Consider the following 25383-nt stretch of genomic DNA (forward strand, 5'->3'; position numbering starts at 1 on the left):
AGCCTTATGTTGGGATCTAACTGCCTTTCCTAGTTAAACATACTCTAGAGGATTTGCGATCCTTATAGACTGAAAGGGCTCTTAATTCTAAATCTTTCTAGAACTAAGTTAATTGTTTTACATGTGGGGCTCCACCATCCCCAGGAATAAGAAAGGGGCTGCTAAATAGGGCTTCCTCGGCAACGGGGCAGGCCTTCAGACGTTTACCAGTCTCATGAATTATGCACAGACTGCCAGTCACAACCGAAGTCTTTCAGAGGCAGAGCCTGGTCCAGCTAGTCTCCTTTTTGGCCCTCTCGTAGTAAGTATTGTAATATTTCTTGTGCAGCAGGTGATGGAGTGCTCCTTGCTCGACATGGACGTGCCTTGGTAACCGAGTTGTTTCTGTGGCTGTGTGGCAGGTCCGAACACGGTGGGGCCGAGGCGTGCGAGCGGGTGTCCTGCGTGTGACACGCGGCGCCTGGTAACACAGGCGGCAGCCGGCCCAGCACAGCTTGGCTACTGGCGCTTCACAGATCCCCCGTCCTCAAGCAGGGCGGCGGTCTGAGGGGCACATGTGCTGCTATTTATGTTTTGTGACTTTCTCAGTGATTGTTTTTAGTTTAGCATTTAAGAATCTAATTTAGTTTTGTTAAGTGTGTGAGCTGTCGATTCCCCATGCCTCTCGGGTGACACTGACAATGAGTCTCTTCCACCCAGAGCCCAGCTTTGCCCCGGATTGGGTCTGACTGTCGTGGTTGAATCCCAGCAATCTATGCAGTTTAAAGTTTTTGTGACATTTGCAACAGAAAGCCACGTGTCTGCGCAGATAGGTGGCCCCTTGGGGTGACTGGGGGAGTTTCTGATGGAGTTGTGCTTTCTTTTCCCTTCCTACCATTTCGCATTTTAGAATAGCAGTACTGGGAGAGCCCCTCAAAGATGAACTGGTCTCTAAATTAAGTAGGTGGATGTCGGAACTAAGGATTTCTAATTTTTTAAAATTATTTTTTATTTTATTTTTTGGGGAGAGAGCAAGTGCACCCGAGCGGGGGCGGGGGGCAGGGAGAGGGAGAGAGAATCTCAAGCAGGCTCTGCGCTGAACACAGAGCCCGTCGTGGGGCTTGATCTCAGGACCCTGAGATCATGACCCAAGCCGAAATCAAAAGAGTCAGATGCTTAACTGACTGAGCCACCCAGGCACCCCAGATTTCTAATTTTTGAATTTGTGATTTCTTATTTTTGTTACCTTATCATCTTTCTATCTTCGGTTATGTCCCATGGCTATTTTGAAAAATTAAGGTTAAAGATCTCTGGTTGGGAGCGCCTGGGTGGCTCAGTTGGCTCAGCGCCTTCGGCTCAGGTCATGTTCCCGGGGTCCTGGGATTGAGCCCCGCATCGGGCTCCCTGCTCCTTGGGGACCCTACTTCTCCCTCTCCTTCTGCCTGCCGCTCCCTCTGCTTGTGCTGTCTGTCTCTCTCTGTGTCAAGTAAATAAATAAGATCTTTAAAAAAAAAAAAAATCTTGGTTGGTGAACATGGTAGATTGAACACATTCATTTATTTCCACTTCCTCCAGAATCCCTTCTAAAATGACGTAAATGAAGTTTTTAAGTTTCTTTACTTAAGTAATCTCTACACCCAGAGTGGGCCTTGAACGCACAACTCTACCGACTGAGCCAGCCAGGCGCCCCAGTAAATGAATTTTTTAAATGTGTAAACCTGTAAGGACAGAGAATGGGAGGGAAGACAGTAGACAAAGATTTCAAGTTTTAGAAGATGGAAGGGGGGGACAAAGACTGAGCAGAGCCGAGGAAGCTAAGACGTTGGTGCCCATGGAGACCAAGGAGCAGCCCCTCAGAATGTCTCAGGAATCGGAGGCACCTGATGTTGCCCCAGGCACAAGTGAGGTTTGGGCCCAGAGACAGAGGGATGGAAGGTACGACTCCGCACCTATACAGACCCCACCTGAGAGAGCAGAGGTGTGTGCTCTGGAGACGTTGAACCAGAGACTCTGGGCTGAGAGAGCTCAGATGTAGCAAAGGGCAGCATAACTCGGAGATGAAACGTGGATTCAGGAAAGTCTGTACACTGGGAGGGGAAGTGTCGGCTGAGTTCCCTGCCTGCTCCCTGTGTGCTGAAACCAGGCCTGAGGCCTGGGAGTGGAGGATTAGCCCTGTCAGAGACAGACCTGCCATTGGTAGGGTTTGGCCGTCCCTCGGAACAAAAGCGAGATTCTACCCCAGCTCCTGTGATCTGTACGATCCAAAGCCTTGCTTGTGTTTGCAAAGCTCCCATCATCTTATTATTGACGCAGCTTTTTTTATTTTCACTTTTTATCTTGAGATAGTTAGAGATTCACAGGAAGTTGCAAAACAGCACAGAGAGGTCCCATGCACCTTTCATCCAGTTCCCCCCCGTGGTTACATCTTACACAGCCACAGACAGTGTCAGAACCAGGAAATTGACATTGGCGCGCATACGACGTGTGTGCAGTCTCTGCCATTCTGTCACCTGAAGTTTCATGGAGCCGCCATAGCAGTCAGGCTACAGGCTGTTGGGGGTGCCTGGGGGGCTCAGTCGGTGAAGCGTCTGCCTTTGGCTCAGGTCATGATCCCAGGGTCCTGGGATCAAGCCCCGCATCAGGCTCCCTGCTCAGCGGGGAGCCTGCTTCTCCCTCTCCTCCCTGCTCATTCTGTCTCTCTCTCTCAAATAAATAAATAAATAAATAAATATTTTTTAAAAAGATACAGAACTGTTCCCTCACCATAAAGATCTGTTGACTCATTTCAAATAGGAGTGGACAGCTAAGGGTCACTGAATGGGTTCTAAAAGCTCCCAACATGAAGGGTAGAGGCTAGAACGAGCAAAGAGAAAGGTGTACCCAGAAGAAACCCTCAGAACACGGTGAATATTTGCCAAGAAATAAGAGCCAGTATTTTGTTAATGAAATAAAACAGTGCTATACAACTCAGAACAAGGAAGAGTTCTTGGTATTAAAAACATGATGTTAGGGGAGAGAAAAGAGTTGACAAAGACTCACAGGAAATAGAATGGAAACGTCTGACACCTAGGTCTATAAAGAAAGGAAAAATGAAGGACAGAAATGTATCAAAGAAATCGGAATGTTTCCAGAATTGATGATCACAGGGTTCCAGGATGGTGAATGGAAAAAGGTCTGGTTGGCACATTGTGTAATTCCAGAACACTGGGGATGAAGCTTGCAAAGAGAGAAAACAGGTCACATACAAAAGATTGGGGAATGAAGATATATCCGATTGTTCAACGTCATGGGAGCCAGAAGGCAGTGGACTGGATTTCCAATCTCACATGGTAGATGGAGCTAATGTAGAACCACTCCTACCCACTCATTTAGTAATGCCTTAGCAAATATAATAAAGGTTGTAAATCTGGAACTAAGCTTAGAAGAAAGAAAAGGGATAGCAAGAAACCAAAATCAATGAGGGAATTTAAAACCAGAGCAGAGGAGCCTGCTGAGTTGTGATGTCTCTGGGGGGTGTTTATTGGACCTTAAAACACACCCTCACAATAATAGAGGTTTGGATTTTAATGATCATGTATAGAAATTGAAATAGAAATCCCCCCAAAGGGCTCTTCCCTGGTAGAAGGAATATGAGGAATTCAAGAAGATCCCCCCTGTGGGGCTGGAGAAATGGGCAAGGAAGTTTGTTTGTATATTTATTTATTTTTAATTTTTTTTTAAGTTTTTATTTAAGTAATCTCTGTACCCAACGCCCCAAGATCAGGAGTCATATGCTCTTCCAACCAAGCCAGCCAGGTGCACCAGCAAGGAAGTTTATCATTGCTTCACACTCTGAGGTATTGGGGGAGGTCTCCCCGTGAGCAGTTGAAACATCCAGGTTTCAATTCTATATTTATAATCCCCACGTTTTAGGAATCCCCACGCTAGCACCAGACTGTTGATACCAGTGGCGCTCCTTGCAGAAGGAAGAGCAGAACTTGTGTTGAATGACCCCTCCACGATGCAGGCCACTTGGAATCCTACCATCTCCACAAATGATGAGCTCATACCAGGAATTTACTAAATGTGCAGAAATTATAAGCAAGAGGGGCGCCTGGGTGGCTCAGTCGTTAAGCGTCTGCCTTCGGCTCAGGTCATGATCCCGGGGTTCTGGGATCGAGCCCCACATTGGGCTCCCTGCTCTGCGGGAAGCCTGCTTTTCTCTCTCCCACTCCCCCTGCTTGTGTTCCCTCTCTTGCTGTCTCTCTGCCAAATAAATAAAATATTTTAAAGAAAATTATAAGCAAGAGTCAGCTGCTACAACAAACAGGATTTCCAACATTTTAAAACCCCAGGTAATAGGAGAGATTACAAGATAAATGTTTAAAATGAGTGAAGGGCTGAAGGAAAGCATAAGACGATACATTTATTTTATTTTTATTTATTTTTTTAAGATTTTATTTATTTATTTCAGTTTTCAGTAACACCCTTTTATTCAATAGTGAGAACAAAATAAGGCATTTTCACAGAAAGAAAAAACGGAGTTTATTCACTACCAGACCTTCACTGTACTTCAGGAAGAAGGAAACTAAACGCAAGAGAAAGGAGGGGGACAAGAAGGAAAGGTGTACGAGGACACTGGGGAGTGCAGGGGCGGATCTAAATAAACATTAACTTAGGAAACAGCATTAATGGACACATTCTAAGATCTTTGAACTCTTTGGGAAGAGTAGGAGGGGTATTGATGTGCTTCAGCCTTTCTGAGTCAAATAGAGGTATTAAAATATTAAGGGTAACCATTTAAAAAGTAGAAATAGGGTGCCTGGGTGGCTCAGTCGGTTAAGCGACTGCCTTCAGCTCAGGTCATGATCCCAGGGTCCTGGGATCGAGTCCCACATCAGGCTCCCTGCTCCGCGGGGAGCCTGGTTCTCCCTCTCCCAACTCCCCCTGCTTGTGTTCCCTCTCTCGCTGTGTCAAATAAATAAAATCTTTAAAAAATAAAATAAAATAAAAATAAATAAGAAGTAGAAATAGGCCTGCAAGCTTTCAAACCAATAGAGGCAAAATACTCAGAATTAAAAAAACTAGGTCATTCCCCTAGAAAAAAAGAGAGCAAAGAAAAAATATGGTAGGTAGAAGGCCCTGAAGGTAACAGAAATAAATCCACATGATCACAGTGAATATAAACAGAGTAAACATGCCACTTAGGATAGGTCGGAGGACAGTAGAGCAAAGCCCTCAACATTCTGAGGGAATTCCGAATCTAGGCAGATTACCCAGCAGGGAATTTTTTTTTTCAGGCATATGAGGACTGGGGGAAAAAAAAAATGTGCTTCCCATGGACCCTTTCTCCGGAAGCTGGTGGGAGGTGTGCTTCACCAAAACAAGGGGGTTTTCTGGGATCTGGGAAACAAGAGATCCCTTGTTTCCTTGCTGCAAAGGGAAGTCCGTGTTGGAGAGGCAGCGTGGAACTCCACAGGAGGACGGTCTCCAAGAAAGGCGCAGCCCAGAAAACCCCTGACGGATTACTTGAGCACGTTTGGAAAAGTTAGGGATAGGTTCTTGGCAGAATCACCGGTAGCCATGCGGGTTGTATGTGTTGGCAGAGTGCCCCTTGGGTCAGCTCCGCGCTCTGGTTCACTCCGATGGCATGTCTGTATTGTCTCAGAGCTGCAGAACTGTTGAAGGGCGGCCCGAGGTCCAGGGCTGTTGGAGGGAGGGGGAGAGAGAGTGTGCAGGTAATGTCTGCTGTTAACAGGGTGGGAGTTAGAGACGCAAGCATACCATTTATAGATGCGGCTGAATATTCTACCCACCAGAACATAGAAAGTGGTTGCCTCGGGCGCACCACTGAGACAGTGAGACGGGGCTGCTCGCTCTTTTGTGTTGTTAGGCCTTTGGGACTCTGTTGTTGCTGCTGCTGCTGTTGTTTTTAAGAATTTACTGGTTTAAACCAACACTGTTCAATAACAATAGAGTAGAAGCCAGGGCACCTGGGGGGCTCTGTGGGTTAAGCATCTGACTCTCAATTTCAGCTCAGGTCATGATCTCAGGGTCATGAGATCAAGCCCCACGTCAGGCTCTGGGTTGGGCGTGGAGCCGGCTTGGGATTCTCTCTCCCTCTCCCTCTGCTCCTTCCCCACTTCTCTTAAAAAAAAGAAGAAGAAGAAATACAGTATAAGCCTACATATGTAATTTTAGATTGTTTTTAGTGGCCATGTTAGAATAATCCAAAAAGGAACAGGTGAAATTAATTTTAATGTTTTATTCAAGCTAGTGTAGATCCAGGATATCATTTCAGCATGTAAGGGATGTAACCTGTTCATGAGGTGATCTGCGTTCTTCATACTCCGTCTACGACTCCTGTCTGTGCTCCAGCACATCTTCTCTCAGACTTGGTCACGTTTCAGGTGCTCCGTATCCAAGGGTGGCCAGTGGTTGGCCTGTGGGACAGTGCAGGTCTGACCCAGGAACGATGGAGAAGCCCATTCTGGCGGGTAGCTCCTGACCCTGGTTTCTTTCTTTGGCCCAACCATCCCTCCTTCAACTTCTCCACAGACATTTGGAGTCGTTGTGCGTTCTCATGGAAGCTCTAGACTCGAAGACAGAAATAATTCTGGGCTTCCCTTTTCTGCCCTGGAATTTGTTTCCCGCTTTCCTCATAGATCCTGTTCCTAGTGCTGCTCTGAATCTTTTCAAAATTCTCTACGGTCTGTGAGTGCAATAATCAAAACTGGGGTTAAAATACTGTTGACAGGCTGACGGACTCGGCGCAGTGAAGCTGCCTCACCCTTCCAGGTTGTGCGTCTTTTCATGTGGCTCTTGCCTGTTCAGCACGAGTGCTCCTTCTCAGATTGTGGTTACCCGTGTAGTGGTTCTTTCTGTGTGGACACCCATCAGAGCTGTCACATTAGACCAGAAGGCTGCTGGTATTGGGGGTTGGGAGCTGAGCCACTGGGCAGCAGAGGTCCCAGGAAACGGATTCTGGGCTTGCTGTTTGGAAAGCCCAACCGCCCAGAGGCAGCGGGGTTTCTGACTGAGAGCCTCTGGAGTGCAGGTGGCTGGGCTCTCGTTCCTTCGTAGACGCTGTGCTGCTGTAGGCTGCCCCGGTGCGTTCCCTCTCGGGCCTGAATCTTCAGATTCGTCCTCCACCATCTCTCCGGCGGCTCCTCAGGTGCACCTGTCATCCACCATGTGGGTTCCTGGCACCGTGCCGGGGATGCGGTGGTGAGCCGTGCCTGCCCTCGTGGGGTTCACAGTCTAATGAAGCAAACAGGTAGTAACAGATGCAGGGAACGGAGAGTGGCGTGGAGAAGAAGTGGGGGTGTGTAGAGATTGTGTAGAGAATGAGGAGAAATAAGTCCAGATGGGTGGTCAAAGAAGGCCTTTCTGGGTAGGTGACATCTGAGCAAAGACTTGAGTGTAGACATCTGGATAAACATAAAAGCCATGCTTGTCCTCTGTGGCAACTCCTACTGCCCCCAGCCTGGCACTCCCCAGTATGTAGCTGCTTGTGGAACTACCTGTCCTCCCCGCCCTTCTCTTGGCTCTGCCGGGGCTGAGTCTCTCTAGTTTCCGTGTTTCACTGGCATCAGACACAGCGTCTGGCTTCCTCGTAGGTGTTTCGTTGGTCACCCGAGTGGCTGGCTGGCTGGTCTGTAGTCAATCAAGTGAGCAGCATATCCTAACTCTCAAAGGAAGCACTCCCGATGCCAGAGCCCAGACTTCTCTACAGGGCAGGCTCTGTCCCAGCCCGGCCCCTGTGAGAGGAGAGGACTGGAGCTGCAGCCTGAGGAAAGTGGGTTAACGTTAGACACCTCATCACACCCCTCCCTGTGTAGCTCATCAACAGTTCCTGTATGCCGTCTCCTGTTTGGGGATGGTTCAGACTCCTCAGAAACGGTTGGGAAAGCACGGGCAGGCGGCACGAGAGGGAAATCGATTTTGATTACTTACTAGTTGCCCCCCGTGTCCTGGCTCCTCCCGTGGCTTACTCCATGTAGGGATCTCAAGGCCACCGCCGCCAGCCTGCCTCCACCCTTCTCTGGCTTCTGTGGCCCTATAGCAGGGCCCTTGAGACATCTTCATCTATCTGTCCCTGTCTTCCTCCACTTAGAATTGGTGGTCCTTGAGAAGGCCTGGGTGCAACCTGCTAGAGAGGGAAGGGTTCTTCGGATGCCAGTCTGGTGTTGCCTCTGGTTCTTCTTCAGACTCTCAGTCCCGCAGCCTGTTGGCCAGCTCCCAGGACCCAGGGATTAAGGGAAAACAGCCAGCCCAGATAGGGGAGATAGGAGAGCTGAGATGTTTATTCCACAGAAGCTGTAAGCCGTGCCCCAGAAAGTCTTTAGCCCGTCTAGACCCTTGGGTTCAGCTGTGGGGCACTTGTTGTAGCTGTGATGTTCTCGTTCCCTGGTAGAGGGCCGAAGGGCATGTTAGAAGTCTACAGTACCAGTAGGTATTTCATCCTTGCCTCTTTTTCCAGTGCGTGCTGGTGAGTCCTTCCCACTTTCCCAGCCATGCCAATTACAATGAATTCTGCCCAGAACCCAGCTGCTAAGTATTTGTGCTCAATTTTGTTAGAACTCCTTGCTCAGAGGCAGGCTACCTGCTTCTGTCCTGACCTAATTCTGGTAACATGGGGAGCTGAGGAAAGGAAGGCTCGGTTGTCGTGGTTGGCCCTGCAGTGGTGAGGCTGTGTCTGCTGACTCCCGGCAGCCGGGTCTGCCTATCTCTGGGGCTGTCTGTGGCCCTGGCATGGACGGTGTGGATCAGGCCAGTTTGGAAGGCGGGCCGCAGTTTGGGATCATCCGGCTGTCAGGACCATCGCTGACTGATGCAAGACCCAGCTTGCTTTCCATCCCAGGGTCTTGTGTGTCTTCCTCCTTGGCTTGCTGTGCCTTTACCAAGCTCCTGCTTCCCTGGGGGCGGGGGATGTTTGCATCCCTGTTCGTCTTGGAAAGATGTCGTTTTAGAATTGAGGAAAGCGGAGAACCATTAGTGTTTGGCATAGTCATTCTGGGAGGGACCGAGAAGCCTGCCCGCCCCTCCGGGATGGATTCAGCTTACCTGCTGTGGGGTGGCTCAGCTGTGTGTCTGGGGAGAGATGGCCGGGTGGGGGTGGGGGGAGTCTGTACGGTCTTCTTGGCTCTGCGCTCACAGGTATGATAAAAAACAAAAACTCCGTGGGAAGATCGGCCACCCTGAGCCCCACACACTCCACCCCTACTTCAATGAGAACCTGGCCCCTCAGCAAAGAATCGGCCTTGGATCAGGGCCCTGGTGTGTTATTTTTACTGCCTTTTCCTACCATATTTGCATTTTTAAAAATAGCAGTGCTGAGTGGATCCCTTTCAGTCTGAGTCTGCTTCAGAAGGTAGGGTGCATTTTGCAGAGTGTGGCTATCGATTAGCAGCTGATTCTCAGTGTTTGGGAGCGTGGCCCGAAGGAGATGCAGGCGTTGTGGGGGGAGGTGAAGCTGGATGTCACAAGCCACTGTGGAAATGAGGTGTCAGCTCTTTGTTGACGGAAGAGTACGTCATCTTGAAGATCACGTCCTGTTTCTGTGGCTCACGGTGGGAAGGCGAAGGAAGAGGGCAGGAGCACCTGTGAGCTGAGGTCCTGGCAGCTGTCTTGGAGCATTTGGGCCAGACAGTGAGGCACCCTTCACGCCACGGCTCTTCTTTCTCAGACTTACAGCCACTTGTATGTACCGGCTCATGCCCATCCAGAAACGTGTCCTCAAAGTCCAGTTCTAGTGGCTGCCTTCCTGCCTGGAGGTCTTTAAGGTGGCAAAACCGTGTCCTCCAGGCGTCCGGGGATGCATGCTGGCAGAATCTGTTCTTTTTTGCCACCTGATAGCAGCTGGCCTGGGTCAGGTCCTTGTCTCTGGTCGGTGGGGGTTTCGTGCTAAACGCTGTTATAGAGCCTAGGCCTCTGCTCTTGGCGTCGGTGTGGTATCTGGCCGGGACTAGGGTCTGGACCACCTGAGCAGAGGTCGGTCAAAGTGGGGGCCGCGTTGCCTTGATAACCTGGTGCCCGTGTGTCTGTTCAAGGGCCGAACCACAAGTGTGTCAGGGAAAACTGAGGCGAGGAGCGGTAATCAGGCAGAACTCACTTTGTTAATCATTTTAATCATCTTGTTTATGAATCTTGGTCCTCAGACTTACATGTTTAAAATATTGTTTTAAGTAAAAACAGATGTCCCTCAGTCATCGGGGTTCTATTTCGTTGTAGAAGAAAGGGAAACTTACTGGTTAGAGCAGCACGGTTTCAACCAGGCTGATTATCAGACTTACCCAGGCAGTGTTAAGGAGTACGTTCCTGGCTTCACCCAGAGATTTATTCATTAGGTTTTGGGTTTAAAAAAAAAGAGTCTGGTGTGTGTGGGGGGTGTGTGTGTGTGTTTTATTTAGAGGGGGGCAGAGGCAGATGGAGAGAGAATCCCAAGCAGGCTCCATATCCAGCACAGCCCGACACAGGGCTCGATCTCACAACCTCAAGATCATGACCTGAGCCAAAATCAAGAGTTGGACGCTTAACTGTCTGAACCACCCAGGCGCCCCAGAGTCTATTTTAAAAAAGTGCTGAGGAGGGGCGCCTGGGCGGCTCAGTCGTTAAGCGTCTGCCTTCGGCTCAGGTCATGATCGCAGGGTCCTGGGATCGAGCCCCGCATCGGGCTCCCTGCTCAGGGGGAAGCCTGCTTCTCCCTCTCCCACTCCCCCTGCTTGCGTTCTCTCTCTCGCTGTGTCTCTCTCTGTCAAAATAAATAAAATCTTAAAAAAAATAATAAAAATAAAAAGCGCTGAGGATTCTGATGAGTACCTGCCTCAGAACTTTAGTCCTCCTCCTAAGAGACCTGCTGAGGCCGCCTCTCTTTCCTCATAATCTTTCGCTGTTTCAACACTGCCAAATTAAATACCTAGACTTCTCCACTCTATTTTTATGGGGCCATTTGTTGGTTTCCACCAGTTGCCCTCCAAAGACCAGCACGGTAGTGTGTGGTCAGCCCAAACACCACCTTGCAGCTGCTGATTGTAAGGCCTGGCGTCTAAAAGCGGGTGTCCTGTAGTGCAAATAAATTGTGATCTTTTGCTCTCAGGAAACGTGTCCTCCTTCAGGTCTGTGATAATATGAATTCTGACTGAGAGGTCCTTCCTACGTGGAACCTAGAGGGGCCCAGACGAGGGAAAGAAGTTTCATGCCTGACTGTACAGAAAGGGTCACTGGGAGACCTAGGTTCTGTGTGCTGGTGTCTCTCCGCTAGTTACCCTTTCCTGACCCCGCAGGGGCACCCTGGAGCAGCATGGGGTGGGGAGGCTCTTCTGTCCAGGAGGTGGGACAGCTCTGTGACTATCCCTGCCATTTCCTGTCTGAAATGGGGAGAAGCCCTTCCCCCTGAAGCGGCAGTGGGGGGTGAATGAGGTGTGTGACACGCCTAGACACGCCTTCCTCCTCCTCCCCCTCCCCCCGCCCCTCCCCCAGGCCTGAGATGACCTGCCTGCTGGACCCCCTTGGTCCAAGCAGGGCTGTTCCCCCCTGCACGCCAGAGCCTGGGTAGCACTATCTGCCAGTGTTAGGGCGGTCCCCGCAGACCCAGCCGAGAGCACTCTGTCCTACTCTGATTCACGCTCCGACGGATCTCTTCATCACTGTGGGTGGGTGTGTCCGCACTCATTAAGAGGAGGGGAGAATTTTCACCGTATGAACAAGAACACAGTTATTTGCATACTATACGATTTCCTGTGGGTTTTCTTGAAATCGCTCCCCTGATGTACCTAAAATCCTTCAATTTATAAAAGACATTTTAGTGATGGCATCTAAATCAAAATGCACCTTTACGTTAATTTTTGCATCTTGTTTCAGTCTTGGTAAACACCATTTCGTGTATTTGCTTTTTCCAGCTGAACTGTAAGTTCCTCGGAGGAGAAACTGTCAGGAGCCTGGTTTAGGCTGTGCCCTGGCGTGCCTGGCATGGGGCTTCCCCAGACTGGGTGGACGAGGGACATCTTTCCGTTCAGCCTGATTACTTGGGGGTCTGTGGGGATGCACACTCCAGACAGGCCACTCGTGTGGCCCCTCAGCAGTGACAGCTGTGGGCAGGTGGTGGCAGCTGGGCTCCTGGAGATGTTGCAGGAAACAAGCTCAAGCCGGAAGAGCCTGGAGCTTGTCCAGCCCAGGGCTGTCATTCCGGATGCGGCATCTCACGCCCAGGGAGGTAAGAGGACGTCCTCAGTGCACGGGCTGGGGGCATGCTCTCTCGCTGTGACAGTAGGGTGGAGGGATTCTTCCCCCAGTCTTGGCGATTTTCCCGTTCCGTTCGCAAGTATTTTCAGTCCCAGCTCAGTGAAGCATCCTATCCTGACATGAATTACTGTGGGTGAGCTTTGGGTAATTGGCATCGGAGGGGTGGGCAGTCAAGATTCTTCAGACTTAACGACCAAACCGAGAGGTAGCATCAGCCCCCAGGAGCCATTCCATCTGTGCCAGAGTTACCAGGCCATCTGGTGCCCGGGTGATGTGCAGTAAGTACCCCAGGATAGGTGTTCATTTCGTCTGCCTTGAAATGGTAACTGCAGGTGTTGGAGAAACAAGCAGAGGTTGGTGTGGGTTCAGGGAGGTTATGTTTCTTCTGCGCGGGGGCCCTCGTAGTTGAGTGGGCCTGGCCTGCCCCACTGGACTCAGAGACTGTCCCTTTGAGCTACTTCTCCTCCCTTGTTGCCTTTAAGATGCCAGTTAGAATAGCCAGGGTTGGGGTCGTCTTTTCGGAATGCCCTCCTGGGGACAGGGCCCTCCCTCCCTCTATCCTGATATCCTCTCTATTAAGATCCTCTGTTAAGTGAAGAGAAGGTACGGTGCACACAGGTCCCCAGAGACCGGAGACTTTGTTCCCCTGTGGATTCCGAGGCAGCAGGGCTGGGGTGGGGCCTGAGAGTCTGCATTCCAGGGAGCTCTGGGAAGATGGTGGGGCTGCCGTCAGGAGCCCCTGTGAGTGTCAGCTGTCATCGCTCCAGGGCTGTGCCCGAGGGCCACGCCATAGGCCGTGTGCGCCCCATGAGGAAGGACCAGCTAGCAAGAACTGGAGTCCCGGGGCGCCTGGGTGGCTCAGTCGTTAAGCGTCTGCCTTCGGCTCAGGTCATGATCCTGGGGTCCTGGGATCGAGTCCCACATCGGGCTCCCTGCTCAGCGGGAAGCCTGCTTCTCCCTCTCCCACTCCCCCTGCTTGTGTTCCCTCTCTCGCTGTGTCTCTCTCTGTCAAATAAATAAATAAAATCTTAAAAAAAAAAAAAAAAAAGAACTGGAGTCCCGTGGCCGGGGTCGCCTTGGGCAGCTCCCTACCTCTGCGAGCCTTCGGGCTCCTCTGTGGGGCGAGAGCCCGGGGAATGGTGGTGCCCCTCGGAGGTTGAGAGGTGTGGCAGAGGGAGCGCACGTCGGCTCCTCCCTGTTCCGCGCAAGCTCAGTAAAGGTCTGTCATCGTCCCCTGAGCTGAGCTGACGCCCGGGGGTGTAAGTGGGGTGGAGGTCTGGAAGTCAGTGTTGAGGCCCTGAGCCCTCTCTGCTCCTGGGCAGTCAGCCTGCCGCCTGCTTACTCCCAGGGGTGCCGGGCAGTCGCAGGACAGCAGCCTGGCCTCGGGAGCCGCTCGCAATCGTGTTTACTGTCTGGTTTTCTGCCTTCTGGTCGTACTTCCTGAGGAGGGAGGTCTCCTACTAAAGCTTCCCATTTGTACCCTCCCTTCCAATCCAGGAGGCCCCGGGCTGTTTTGTCTTTTTGAAAGGTCGACAAGCCTGGGGCCAAGACGAGGGGACAGTGCGGGATTCTTTCTCCATGAGGCCGCAGAATACAAGAACCATCCCCCCAAACACCACGGCATCTGCGGAGACCCAGCTCTGCCGCCCAGGCTCCCGCTGACCTGCCGTCAGCCGCAGCTCCGCAGTCCTGCCCCCTCACTTAGCGGCCGTTGGACTCCGTCCCCTGGCTCTGTCCCCTGGGGCAGGCTGTGCCTCCAGGCCATTCCAGCAAGCCGGGAGGCTGCAGCTGCATTTTCCGGGCAATGGTGCAGTCATGCTGCGTTGCCCAGCCCCAACTGCAGCTTCTGGTCTGGGGTGTGTGATCAGAGAGGGGGGTCCCCCTGGGGGCGGAGAGTACAGAGGCCTGGAAATTTTCATCTGAAGCCGAGGACCGGGTGGACATCCCTTGCCCTTAGTTCCTGTGCAGCCTGGCCCTTCCCACCCTCCCCCTACACCATCCAGGGGCAGGAACTTTTGTCTCCCCACCCAGCTAAGCAGTACACGTACTTGTGTATAAATGTTTTCACCTGTTTTCATTTTGTCCCCCCATCTAAAGGTATGTTCTTTAAATACAAGGCACATTCCTACAGATTTTTATTCTTGTCTCGTTCTGAATCCGTAGGAAACACTAAAAAATTATGAAATTAACTGACCTAAGTCTATGGTTTTAGCAGAACTTCTGATGAATGGTTTCTGTAGCACATGATTGACAGAATTTTCTAGTTAGGGGCACTGACCTTTGTCTTTTCTTCCATACTGCCCAGCCAGTTCCAGCTGTCCTCTCTCCTCCCCAGGCATGTGAGGCCCTCTGGCCATTTGTGTTTTGCTGGTAAAACCTTCTGTCCTCAGGTGGGCAGCTTGCTGATTGTTGGTCAGAAGTTGTCAGGGGCTAGCCGCATGACGGTCAACTGCTCTGAGAAGGTCCTTACCCCGGCATACGCTAGAATCCCTGACCAGTCATATCCCCAGACCTAGTGTGAACTGGGAACTTGGACTTAGAAAGAAGCCAGAAGAGGAGCCTAGCTTCACCCACAGTGCCACTTCCTGCCCCCTCCAGTTTTCCTGTTCTGAAAGCCACTACACTGACGTCTTTAAGTGATGCCGGAAAGAGTTCAAGGTGCCCCACCCCCACGGTGTCTATATGTGAACATATAGATCCTGGATTTTTTGTTTATTTGCTTATTTTTGGCTCCAGACCAACTTCTGTTGAGAAGAGAAGTCTCTTTCCCCTTGATGTAACTGGCTGGAACCCTAGCCAGAGAGAGAACCAGCAGAGCCGGGCATGGGGACTGGGCAGATAGGTAGGTAGGGCGGGGGCTCTCAGACTTTTTGAAAGTGACCCGCCGTACAATATACATTTTACATCGTGACCAAGGACACGTGTGTGTTTATATATTGCAGCTGGAAAGGTTTTCTCTGAACGGTACCTGGCCTTCTATGTGTCATGCGTGTAGATACTTTCCTTTTTCCCCCCCTAGTGCTGGCTGTGACCCCCTAAATTGATTCCCTAACCCACTAATGGGTCACAGCCCACAGTTTGAAAAACACTGCTCTAGGGAGCATCCCATTCTGGGATTTCCAAAGCTTTTCCAGAATTCCTCACTGCCAGCGTATTCCAGTCTGGCGTAAGTGGCTTCTCTGCCCACCCAGGTGCATTTGCACTGGAGGGGAAAGGGTTAAGGTCTCTGTACCAGGTCCGTGTAAATTCTTTAAAGATGGTGTGCACTCCTTCTATTTGTATGTTCTTTGCTAGCCCTGAATCTACAGGAAGCACAAGAAAAACTAATTGACCTCAATTCTAGGTCTCAGCAAAGTTCCTGTGGAATGGTTTTCTCTGTTCTCACCCCCGCCAAAACGGAGTCGGGCTGAGGGGCTTCTCAGCTGAAGGAGCATCTGTATGTGCGCTCAGAAGCACGCCTGCGCCCCCCCCACCTCCCCGCCTTCTGCCGATGGGCTGCCCCTCCTTGTGCGGTGCGGTGCTCGCGGCAGACCGGACCCACGGGCAGCGTGGTTAGGCCCTCAAGCTCAGGGATGGACGCCATCAGAAGTGTCTGTGATCTCAGCTGAAGGGGCGGGGGTCTGGTTAGGAGGCCCTGGGGTCCCCAACACAAGTGGAAAGCCCGTTGACCCGTTTTCACCTTTCTCTAGTATGCCGCCGTATGGCGGGCAGGAGGGATGGTGTTTTGCAGGTTGTTCCTACCCCTTGGGAAGTAGTAAGCCTTTAGAAATTTCCAGTGCTGGTCTGACCTCATATTCCTTTCAGGACTCTGTTCTTTGAGTCCTGGCCTAGGTAAACAGCCTCCTTCCTACGTGTGTCTGCTGGGCCATTTACCCCCTTCTCCCCGCCTTCCCTTCCCCAGGCAAAGCAGCAAGGCAGCTTGTTTTTCTTTTCCAAAGAAAGATTCTGGTTTCCTTGCTGAGCACCGTGAGGCTTCTGAGAGGTCTCCCCGAGGCCTCAGGCCTGGCTCAGTCCAGCGAAGTTTAGTAAAACCTCACTCTGAATACAGACCCAAATCGGACCGCTGTAGGCTGTCCCCAGTTTTCCATTTGCTTACCAGGGGCACAGTGTGGGGCTGGCCGTCAGCTGGTCCTTGTGAGCTGAGACTTTATGAAGCCCTCCTGGGTGCTTGGCACGATGCTGAGCATTTTGAGTTTGAAGCTGTTCCCAGTTGTAAGTTGAAGGTCTGGTATTGAGAACATCACTAACTCCCAGGAAAGACCAGCTTGGTTTTCCTCCAGTGGGACTGAAGGAGAATACTCACATCTCCTCTGTTTGGCCGTCTCCGGAGTCCGACAGGAGAGGACAGTGGTCGGGTGTGTGGATTCTGGCCTTGACACAGAGGCTTAGGCACCGATAAGCTCCCCCTTGCCTTTTGTTGGGGACTTCCTGCCACTTCGCCCCTCACACTGGGAGCCCAGTGCTGGTGCTACCGACCAGGAATGAGGCCACCTTTTCTCCCTACCCCTCTTTACAGCAGGTTCTCCACCCAACAGCCAGAGGATCCTTTCAACATTATTGTCATGCCTGCTCTCTGCTCTGAGCCCTGCAGGGGCTTGCATCTCCATGAGGATGGAACCTCAAGTCCTCCCTGCGGTTCTTTCTCTAAGGCCTGAGTGAACCAGCCTCATCTCCCACTGCTCTCCTTGCTGGTCTTCGAACACACGGGGCACACGGGTCTTTATGGCAGCCCTCTCTCTGCTTGGAAAGCGCACTCCCATATTATACTTTGATCTCTGGGCAGATGTCACCTTGGAGTGGCCTTTCCTGACCAGCTATTTAAAATAACTCACTCGTGCTTCCTCCCATTCCGTCTCTCACCCCTGCCCTTGCACTGCCTTGTTTTTCTGAATGGCACTTAGCACCCCCTGACGCGCTCGCGTGTTTGTGCGCAGGCGTGTGTGCGCGTGTGTTTGCGTGCGTGTTTGTGTGTCTGCGCGCGTGTGCATCTCCTCCACTGCGCTAGAATGTAAGCTTCTTGAGAGCCGCAGGCACTGTGTCCCCAGCGCCTGGCAGTGGGAGGTGCTCAGTCATCGTTGTTCGGATGAGTCACCTCCTCCAGAGCAGTGCCAGCATCCCTGCCCCGGAGGGCAGCGGTGGTGTCAGATGCTTTTTTCCAGAGCAGGCAGGGGCCCCCGCAAAGGATGCCCCACAGTCACGTCCCAGAATTGTCGGAAGTAACGCATGCCCCCTCTAAAAGCCAGCCATGGGTGCCTGGGTGGCTCAGTTGGTTAAGCGACTGCCTTCGGCTCAGGTCATGATCCTGGAGTCCCTGGATCGAGTCCCACATCGGGCTCCCTGCTCGGCAGGGAGTCTGCTTCTCCCTCTGACCCTCCCCCCTCTCATGTGCTCTCTCTCATTCTCTCTCTCTCAAATAAATAAATAAAATCTTAAAAAAAAAAAAAAAAAAAGCCAGCCATAGTTCCTTCTCAGTGAGGGACACGTTAACATTTTGGTATGGTATCTTGTTTTTTCCTGCTCAGAAGCCTCTGACAGCCACACTGTCCCTCAAGAATTGTTGATAGTCACCACCGCGTTCTAGAGCCAGTAATGACAGTTGAAATCTGCCCGTCCCCACCTCAGATCCCACCCTGGAAACTGTTTTGTTTTGTTTTGTTTTTTCACTGCGGTCAGGGTGCACCTAACAGAAAAACATGGCTTTGTGTGGGGACTAGGTGAGCTCCCGAATCCCGCGTTTTCATAGAGCGGGCTCAGCGCCCCCTCGTGCTGGCTCCGGCCCCTGCCGTCTGGGTGCCTGACCTCTTCCGTCCCAGACATGAGTAGAGCGTGGAGTGCCTAAGAATCACTGTCCTTTACAACGTGTGGACCCGCCAGGAATATGTTTTACCCCGCTCTTATCTGCAGCTCCAGGGAGGGATGAGCTTGTTATATAGTTAAGAGAATGGCTTCTGGAGCCAGACCGCCTGAGTTCCAGTCAAGGTCCACCTGTGTGGAGCTGTGTGACCGTGAACAAGTTTCGCGTCTTCTCTCCGTGTCCGTTCACCTGTCTATAAGATGGGGACGGCAGTAATAGTATACTTCATAGCACTGTGGCTAAAGCACCCAAAGTGCCGAGAAAACTGCTTGACACATAATAAGCACCAGTTGCTGTAGCCAGAGGACGCCCGAGCTCCCGGGCCCCTGGGAGCACAGCGGTGCCCTCCAGAGGGGGGTATGGGGAGCCTTCGTGAGGCAGGTAGCACATGATGGGAACGGGGAGAGGAAGGGGGCGTTTGGAAGGAACTGTGCAGTGGAGAGGCACACAGAGGGGAGAGGACTGGCTTGTGTGGACGGAAGTAGTGCCCCGTGTGCGTGGGACATAGGGATTTGGGCAGGAAAGTGGTAAAAGATAAGGGAGAGCCTTGCAAGTTGTTCAAAGCCCTTCTAGACACTCTCTCCTCATTTTCTGAAATTCCCGAGGGAGGGCAATATAGTCAGAAGAGTGGCCACCACACCCCTTTCTTCTCCTTGTTGCTTAACTCTGCTCCGCTCCCAGCATTGTCAGGGTTTTGGAGAAATGTCTCTCCTTGTCGTGGAAGGTTGTTAGAAGAGCCTGAAGACCAAACCTCATGGTGGAGTGGACTCTGGCAAAAGGCCAGGCACAGGTCCAGAGAGCCAGTCCAGAGGAGTGTTTGCTAACCAGGCCCCCTCTCCTGAGAACACTGAACTGCTACCCTGCTTCTGGCCTTCCGGTGATGCCAGCCTTCGCTAGTGCGTTGTTCCTGCTTCGGCCTCACAGTGGGAGCCTCAGTTTCCCCTGTGCACTCAGGAGCAGTGTCTCACAGCCAGGGTGCTGTGAGTCTGGGCAGTGTGCCATCGGTTCAGGATCTGTGCCTGGGCTGCTCCCCTGCAGCTCTGTCAGGGACCGACACAGACCCCCAGTGGGGCCACGATCTGCAGACTCAACTCGGGGCTTTTCTCAGGGATCCCTGAGCAGGCAAGGCAGCCTGTGCCTGAGATCTCTGCTCACACCAAGGATGGCATCCCCCCTGCCCCGCACAGCACGGTCCCTCTCCCATTGGGTTTCCTGGCACTGCAACTTTGATTTCTATGGCAACTTGGAAAGACCTGCAGTTGTGGCTTTCTGAAGTCTAAACTGAGAGCAGAGGTTTGAGATAGGGTGGGACAGCACTGAAAATACCGTGTCCCAGACCAGAGCTTTGGGCATAGAGGGTCATGGGATGGGAAGTTCTTTTGAGTTAGAAAAGTGCCACCATCATCCCAGCAGGCCCTTAGCAGAGCTCCCTGTGGGTCCTCCCAGACTCCTGGGATCTCTGAGCAGAGCAAAGAAGAGCCTGAACTCAGAGGGTCTCCAGCCTGTGGCCTGGGGGACAGTGGAGTCAGGTGGAGTGATCACATCTGGCATTTGCTGAGCACTAACTGTGTGCCAGGCGCCCTGGGATCATCTTTGCTTTCATTGCCTTCTTAATCCCCTCACCCACTGCAAGATGGCTGTTCCCACCCCATTTTGTGCATGTGGATGTAAGCGATTTGCCTGAGGTTTCAGAGCTGACATGTCTAAGTGTCTGGCTCAAGGACCCCTGAGTTTAACACCCGGGCTCACTCTTGTCTGGATCATGGGCTTATATTCCCACGTAGGAAAATTTCTATTGCTTGTCATTGGTGGAGGAGCCCATTGCTTCCCCCTTTACTTGTTGGGTTTTTTTTAAGGTTTTATTTATTTAAGTCACCTCTACACCCAGCATGGGGCTTGAACTCAGGACCCAAGATCAAGAGTCACATGCTCTTGATTCAGCCCACCAGGCGCCCCTCCCCTTTAGTTTTTTGTAAGTCATATCCTCCTGATAGCAGGGTTGTCTTAGCCATCATTGCCACAGTTTCAGGGACCTTGAGCCAGTGTCTTCCTTTTTAGTGTCTCCGTTCTCTTTTCATGGTGGCCACCTTTCCATTGGCCCAGGCCTTGGAGTGGGGGCAGTGATCTTGAGGAGTCTCAGGTTGGCTTTTGAGAGAACAGCTCTCGCATCCCTGTGGTTTGGGATGGTGGGGGTGCCCGTCCAGAGGAGGTGGGCAGTCACAGAGCCTCACCCGGCACTGCGGCCCCCGGTTTACGGAGCCAGCAAGGAAGACACGCTGGCCTGGTGGAGAACTGTCTTCCGCCTGGGCCGTTGGAGGGGGCCCCGGTGCCTGGCAGAGGGAGGGGACAGCTCTCGAGAGGCCCGGCTGTCCTCAGAGGCCACTGCTGCGGGGGGTTTGCGGAGGGATGGGTCAGGTGCTCGCCGTGCGTTTGGCTGGGCTCCAGAGCCGGCCATCCTGAGAGTCAGCGCCTGCCCGCAGTCCTCTGCGGCGCAGCAGATAAGGAGCAGGCTGCGGCTGGCCAGAAAGGGTAGCCCAGATTAGAAGGTCGCGTCGGGTGATAGCGGGCCTCAGGGTGACCTGCACAGCCCCATGGCACACTCCTCCTCCGGCCCTCTACTCCGCGCTCAGCAGCAGGGGCCGGGCAGGCCCTTGGAGAAAGTAGAAAAAGGATTTCACTCCTAGCAAAGTGCTTTGCTGTGTGAGGGGCTACTGACCCCTTAATTTAACTGCGGCCTTCTGCGATCTGCCACTTAGCCGCACTTCTCCATATGGTCGCAGTTGAAGGTAACTTTGGGGGCAGGGAGGTGCCTGCAGTTGGGCCTCTCAGTCTGGGCGCAGTCAGAGCTGCGTGTGGCGCTTGCCGAAGCCGCCCTTGGGGTTTGTGCATTCGGCTCTATGCATGTTACTACTTGGGTAAGAAGTTGGGAGAAAAATGCGGCTTATGCTGACGTCAGAGGCCATTGTGTCACCCTGTGTTCTCTTTCTCAGCTGAAACTAGAGGACCGCTCCGTGGTGCCCCGGGACGTGGTCCGGCACATGCGATCCACCGTGAGTCTTGGTGCGGGGGTGGCCTGGGGGTTGTCGGGGCCGGGTCTCCCTGGCGGCTGGGGCTGTGCGCCTGCTCGGGCCTGGATGCCTTCTCCTCCCCAGGACAGTCAGTGTGGCACCGTGATCGACGTCAGCATCGACTGTGCCGTTAAGCTCATCGGCACCAACTGCATCATCTACCCGGTCAACAGCAAGGACCTCCAGCACATCTGGGTGAGCAGCCCCACCTGCCCGCCCTCCTCGGACGTGCCCCGCTCTCCGGTGGTCTCTGGCCGCACACCAGTGCTGCACCCTCCCAGCCCGCGGGCAGGCCCCCGTGGCAGGTCCGCTTGTGTGTACCCGAGCGGCGCCTCTTGCGAGGAGGCCATCGGGACTGGAGGTCGGGACGCATCCCTGTGCCTCCAGCGTAGTTGGCTGGCATGGTTTTCATTACCTCGTTTCTTTTCTTCTCTAACGCTCTCATTTTAAAAACAAATTTCTTCCTTCATTTCTTTCTTAAGTGATTTCAAACTTGGGAAAAGCTGTGAGTTCCTGTGCTCCCTGCGTCATCAGGCTCCTTGGCTGTGAGCCTTTCCCTCCATTTGCCCCATCACCTTCCTCCTCCCTTCCCCACATTTCCTTCTCGCTCCCTGCTCTTCTCTCTGAAACCTTGGGAAGCAGGCTACAGATAGATGGCCCCGTGGCCCTGTGGACTTCGTGCAAACAGGAGCGCTCAGCCCCCAGTTTAGGAAGTCAGCACTGGTGTACTACTATCCCGTCCACAGACCGGTTCAGCTGTCCCAGCAATATCCTTTCTCCGCCTCTGATCCAGGATTCCATGCAGGAACACACTTTGCATTTAGTTGTCAGCTCTTTGATTCCTCATCTGGAACTGCTCCCCAGTCTTGCTTTGTCGTCCACACCCTGGTACATTCCACTGGCTGACCCTGAGCGTGGAGCTCTGTGATGTCGCCTCCTGACCAGACTCAGGCACCTGCGTCCTCAGCAGGACCGCCCAGCGACACCCTGAGCTCTTCCTGGCCCCGCATGCCCGGTGGCCACACCGGGAGGGGGTGGGTGTTCACTCTGATCCTTATCGTGTTGGTGTCGGCCACACCTCCCCACGAAGTCACCCCTCAGGCCTTTGCAAGTGATTCTGCTTTGTGAGGAGGTGCTCCGGGATTGTGCCAGTAACCTGTCACTTGTGAAACCCCGATCCGCTGGCCCTGGCCTCTGTTAGCCGCCCACCCCCCGCCCCGCCCCGGCAGCCAGCGCTCTGCAGTCCCTGAGGGGGGCTGTACGAAGCCGGTGTTCCTCCTCATTTTTAGGAATCGGCATTCTGTGGAAAAGCTGCTCCTTCAGCCTCATTCATGTATTTATTCATTTGTTTTTTACATCCGTGTGGACTCAGATTCCTGTATTGTCCAATCAGTTGTAATCCATGAATACCATTATTTGTTTTGTTGCTTAAATTATCCCAGATTTGGCCAGTAAGAGCCCCTTCGAGCTTATATCTTTGTCCTTATGACATACCCCCATCTTTTTTTTTTTCTTTTCTTTTTTTCCCTTTTTAAGCACTTTCTTACTTTCTACCTTTCCTGATCCAGCCCTGGAATCAGTTGTCCAAAGAGCCTTGGTTCCTCTCAGAGGAGAATGGTATTTTAAAAGCCAAGATCTGGATGTATGCTAGGTGTACTCATTGCTACTAGGGCCTTTCAGGACAACACTGGGAAACGCATGCGTGTACACACATGTGGGCACATCTGCGTTTGTCAGTACCTTTTCTACATACACAGGAGAATATGTGCGTTCGTCTCCTTCCCCCTTTCTGTATCAGTGAGTACCTTCCCCAACAGTGAGGAACTTGGTTCTTGATATCCTCAGTTTATTAATTACCGCTTTACTTGTTTGTCCATTAACTACCATCCACCTGCCGCCTCCACAGCCCACTCCCACCCAAGGGTCCTGTGTCCTTGGAGGCCCTGAGGCCTCCACACGACTCTCTGGTTGCCGCGAGGCAGTCCCCCACTGCCGCCGCCTCCACCCTGGGAAGGGGAGCTGGGCTGCAGCACAGAGCTCTCTGGGGGGAAGCCAGTTCTTTAGGCCGGTGGCCGACTGGCCCAGGCAGTAAGCCATCTGGATCCCACCTCCTGTGTCTCGGGGGGCAGAGAGGAATGGGTGCGCTGTGCACTGGTGTCGCCTGCCATCTCTCACACCCCGGTTCCCTCGATCTGCAGCCCTTCATGTATGGGGACTACATTGCCTATGACTGCTGGCTGGGGAAGGTCTATGACTTAAAGAACCAGATCATCCTGAAGCTGTCCAACGGTGCCAGGTACACAGCTCACTGTATGGGGCCGCGCTGGGCAGGGGCCGCCCGGGGAGGAGGGGCCTGGATGACACGTGCTGCAGGCACGCCAGGCCTGACGCTGGGCTGGTCTCCTGTCGCCCTGGCCTCATTTAGAGTATCTGTTAGGTCCTGATGCTTTATTTTAGACACTTTTTAATGGTAGTGAGCACTCCCATATGGGTTAGGGTCTTGTTTATTTTGAGGGAGTTACTTGTATGAATTCGGAGGCTGAGCTTTGGGTGGAGGATGAATCACACCATTTTAGGGCCTGCCAGCATATCGATGCCTCTGGATAACTCCTTTTGATATTGGTCAGCACCACAGTGTGTCCAGTGGCCATGTCCCCCCCGAGACTCTGTCATTGTGCCCAGTGAACCGAACCCCTGCTCGCTGTTGCAGGTGCTCCATGAACACAGAAGATGGCGCCAAGCTCTACGATGTCTGCCCCCATGTCAGCGACTCTGTACGTGTGCCCCACCCAGGCAGGCTTCTTGGGGGGCAGGCTTGGGGGGACAGGGACGGGGGGACAGGTGGCACCACCACGGTTCCTTTGCCCCCTGGGCTGCACAGGAAGGAGGACTGCTTAGCAAAGAGCTTGGAGCTAGCCCAGGCTAAGCAAGCGCTGCTTCTAGGCAGAGTGGTTTCCTACAAAAGGGTAGGTACACACCAGAAGGTCTAAAAGTCTGGGTGTGGGCAGAAGGTATTGGAACTTTTCTTTGCATTTTGTTAATTTGATCTCATCCTTTAAAAAATATCCATTCTTTGGTATTAGAGTCTGTACACTATGTTGTTACACTGTGGTATTTTAGAACAGTCACGTATGACCATAATTTATAAATAAGTATGGGGTGGAGGTTACATGATCAAACAGGTTTGGGGACTACTGCCCTCTAGATGCCTCGAAGTGTCACCCTTGACCAACAACGTTGACATGGCCTGAGAGCGTGTTAGAATGAGGCAAATGTACATTCTCAGAAGCTCTGTGGGTGACTTATATGCACTTCAGGTTTGAGAGGTGCTGCTCTGGAGCCCTAGGGTCTGTTTCAGCTTGGGGAGGTGGGGGAGCGTGCAGGTGTGAGGTGAGGGAGGGGTGGATGCAGAGAGCACTGGCCCTCAAGGAGGCGCCACTCACAAGGACTTTTCCTCTGGCCCCAAACCCTGCAGGGTCTCTTCTTTGATGACTCCTATGGCTTCTACCCGGGCCAGGTGCTCATTGGCCCTGCCAAGATCTTCTCTAGCGTCCAGTGGCTGTCAGGGGTCAAGCCTGTGCTCAGCACCAAGAGCAAATTCCGAGTGGTGGTGGAAGAGGTAGGGGCTGGGGTGGGGCTGCGTCCTCAGCCTCCATGCCCTGGAGCTGAGCTTCTGCCCACTCCTTCGTTGTCTGCTCCGAGGGCTAAGCCCTGCTCCTTAGCCCTGTTGATCTGAAAGGGCTCTAAATAAAGGGAAGCCAGGGTGTGGTCATGGGGTGACTGCTAGGCAGATGACCCCTAGCCTGACCAACTCAGACGGAGCAAGGTGGGATGGTGGCGAGTGGCAGATCGGCTGGGCCCTGACGTGGTGGTAGTCCCTGGGGTGAGGCTGTAGTTGTTACAAGTGGGGCCTCCTCTGGGGGTGTCATGCTTGGGGCTATGCTGTGATGACCCGCTTCCTGCTCTGGAGGTCAGGTGGGCTCTGTGCAGCTGCTTAACTGAGAGCAGTTAAGCTGCTGACTCAGGCCCTGTCCCACCCACCATCTGCAGGTGCAGGTTGTGGAGCTGAAAGTCACATGGATTACCAAGAGTTTCTGTCCAGGGGGCACGGACAGCGTCAGCCCCCCGCCCTCTGTCATTACCCAGGAAAACCTAGGCAGGTGAGTGGCTCCAGCGCGCCCACTCCAGCAGCCCCAGCAGCATGCCCTGAGCAAGTCTCTGGGCCAGAGTCAGAGATGCGGGGGGTGGGGGGTGGGGGGC

General features: G+C 52.8%; 1 protein-coding gene across 4 annotated transcripts in view; it reads left to right on the plus strand.

Moving 5' to 3' along the window:
* UBE2O (ubiquitin conjugating enzyme E2 O) overlaps window positions 1–25383 on the plus strand; it is a 52988-nt gene that overhangs the window by 18794 nt on the left and 8811 nt on the right. For 2 of the 4 annotated variants that reach the window (XM_035025947.1, XM_035025949.1), the window contains exons 2-7: window positions 21046–21105; window positions 21208–21318; window positions 23322–23419; window positions 23834–23897; window positions 24599–24742; window positions 25174–25283. In XM_035025947.1, the coding sequence (XP_034881838.1) occupies window positions 21046–21105; window positions 21208–21318; window positions 23322–23419; window positions 23834–23897; window positions 24599–24742; window positions 25174–25283 (587 nt within the window). Of the gene's footprint in view, window positions 1–21045; window positions 21319–23321; window positions 23420–23833; window positions 23898–24598; window positions 24743–25173; window positions 25284–25383 lie in introns of all 4 variants that reach the window. The other 2 variants (XM_035025945.1, XM_035025946.1) reach the window with 1 other exon arrangement.

Source organism: Mirounga leonina, unplaced genomic scaffold (genome assembly GCF_011800145.1).
Source record: "Mirounga leonina isolate KUSES-001 unplaced genomic scaffold, KU_Mleo_1.0 Mir_197, whole genome shotgun sequence".
NCBI classification, from domain to species: Eukaryota; Metazoa; Chordata; class Mammalia; order Carnivora; family Phocidae; genus Mirounga; species Mirounga leonina.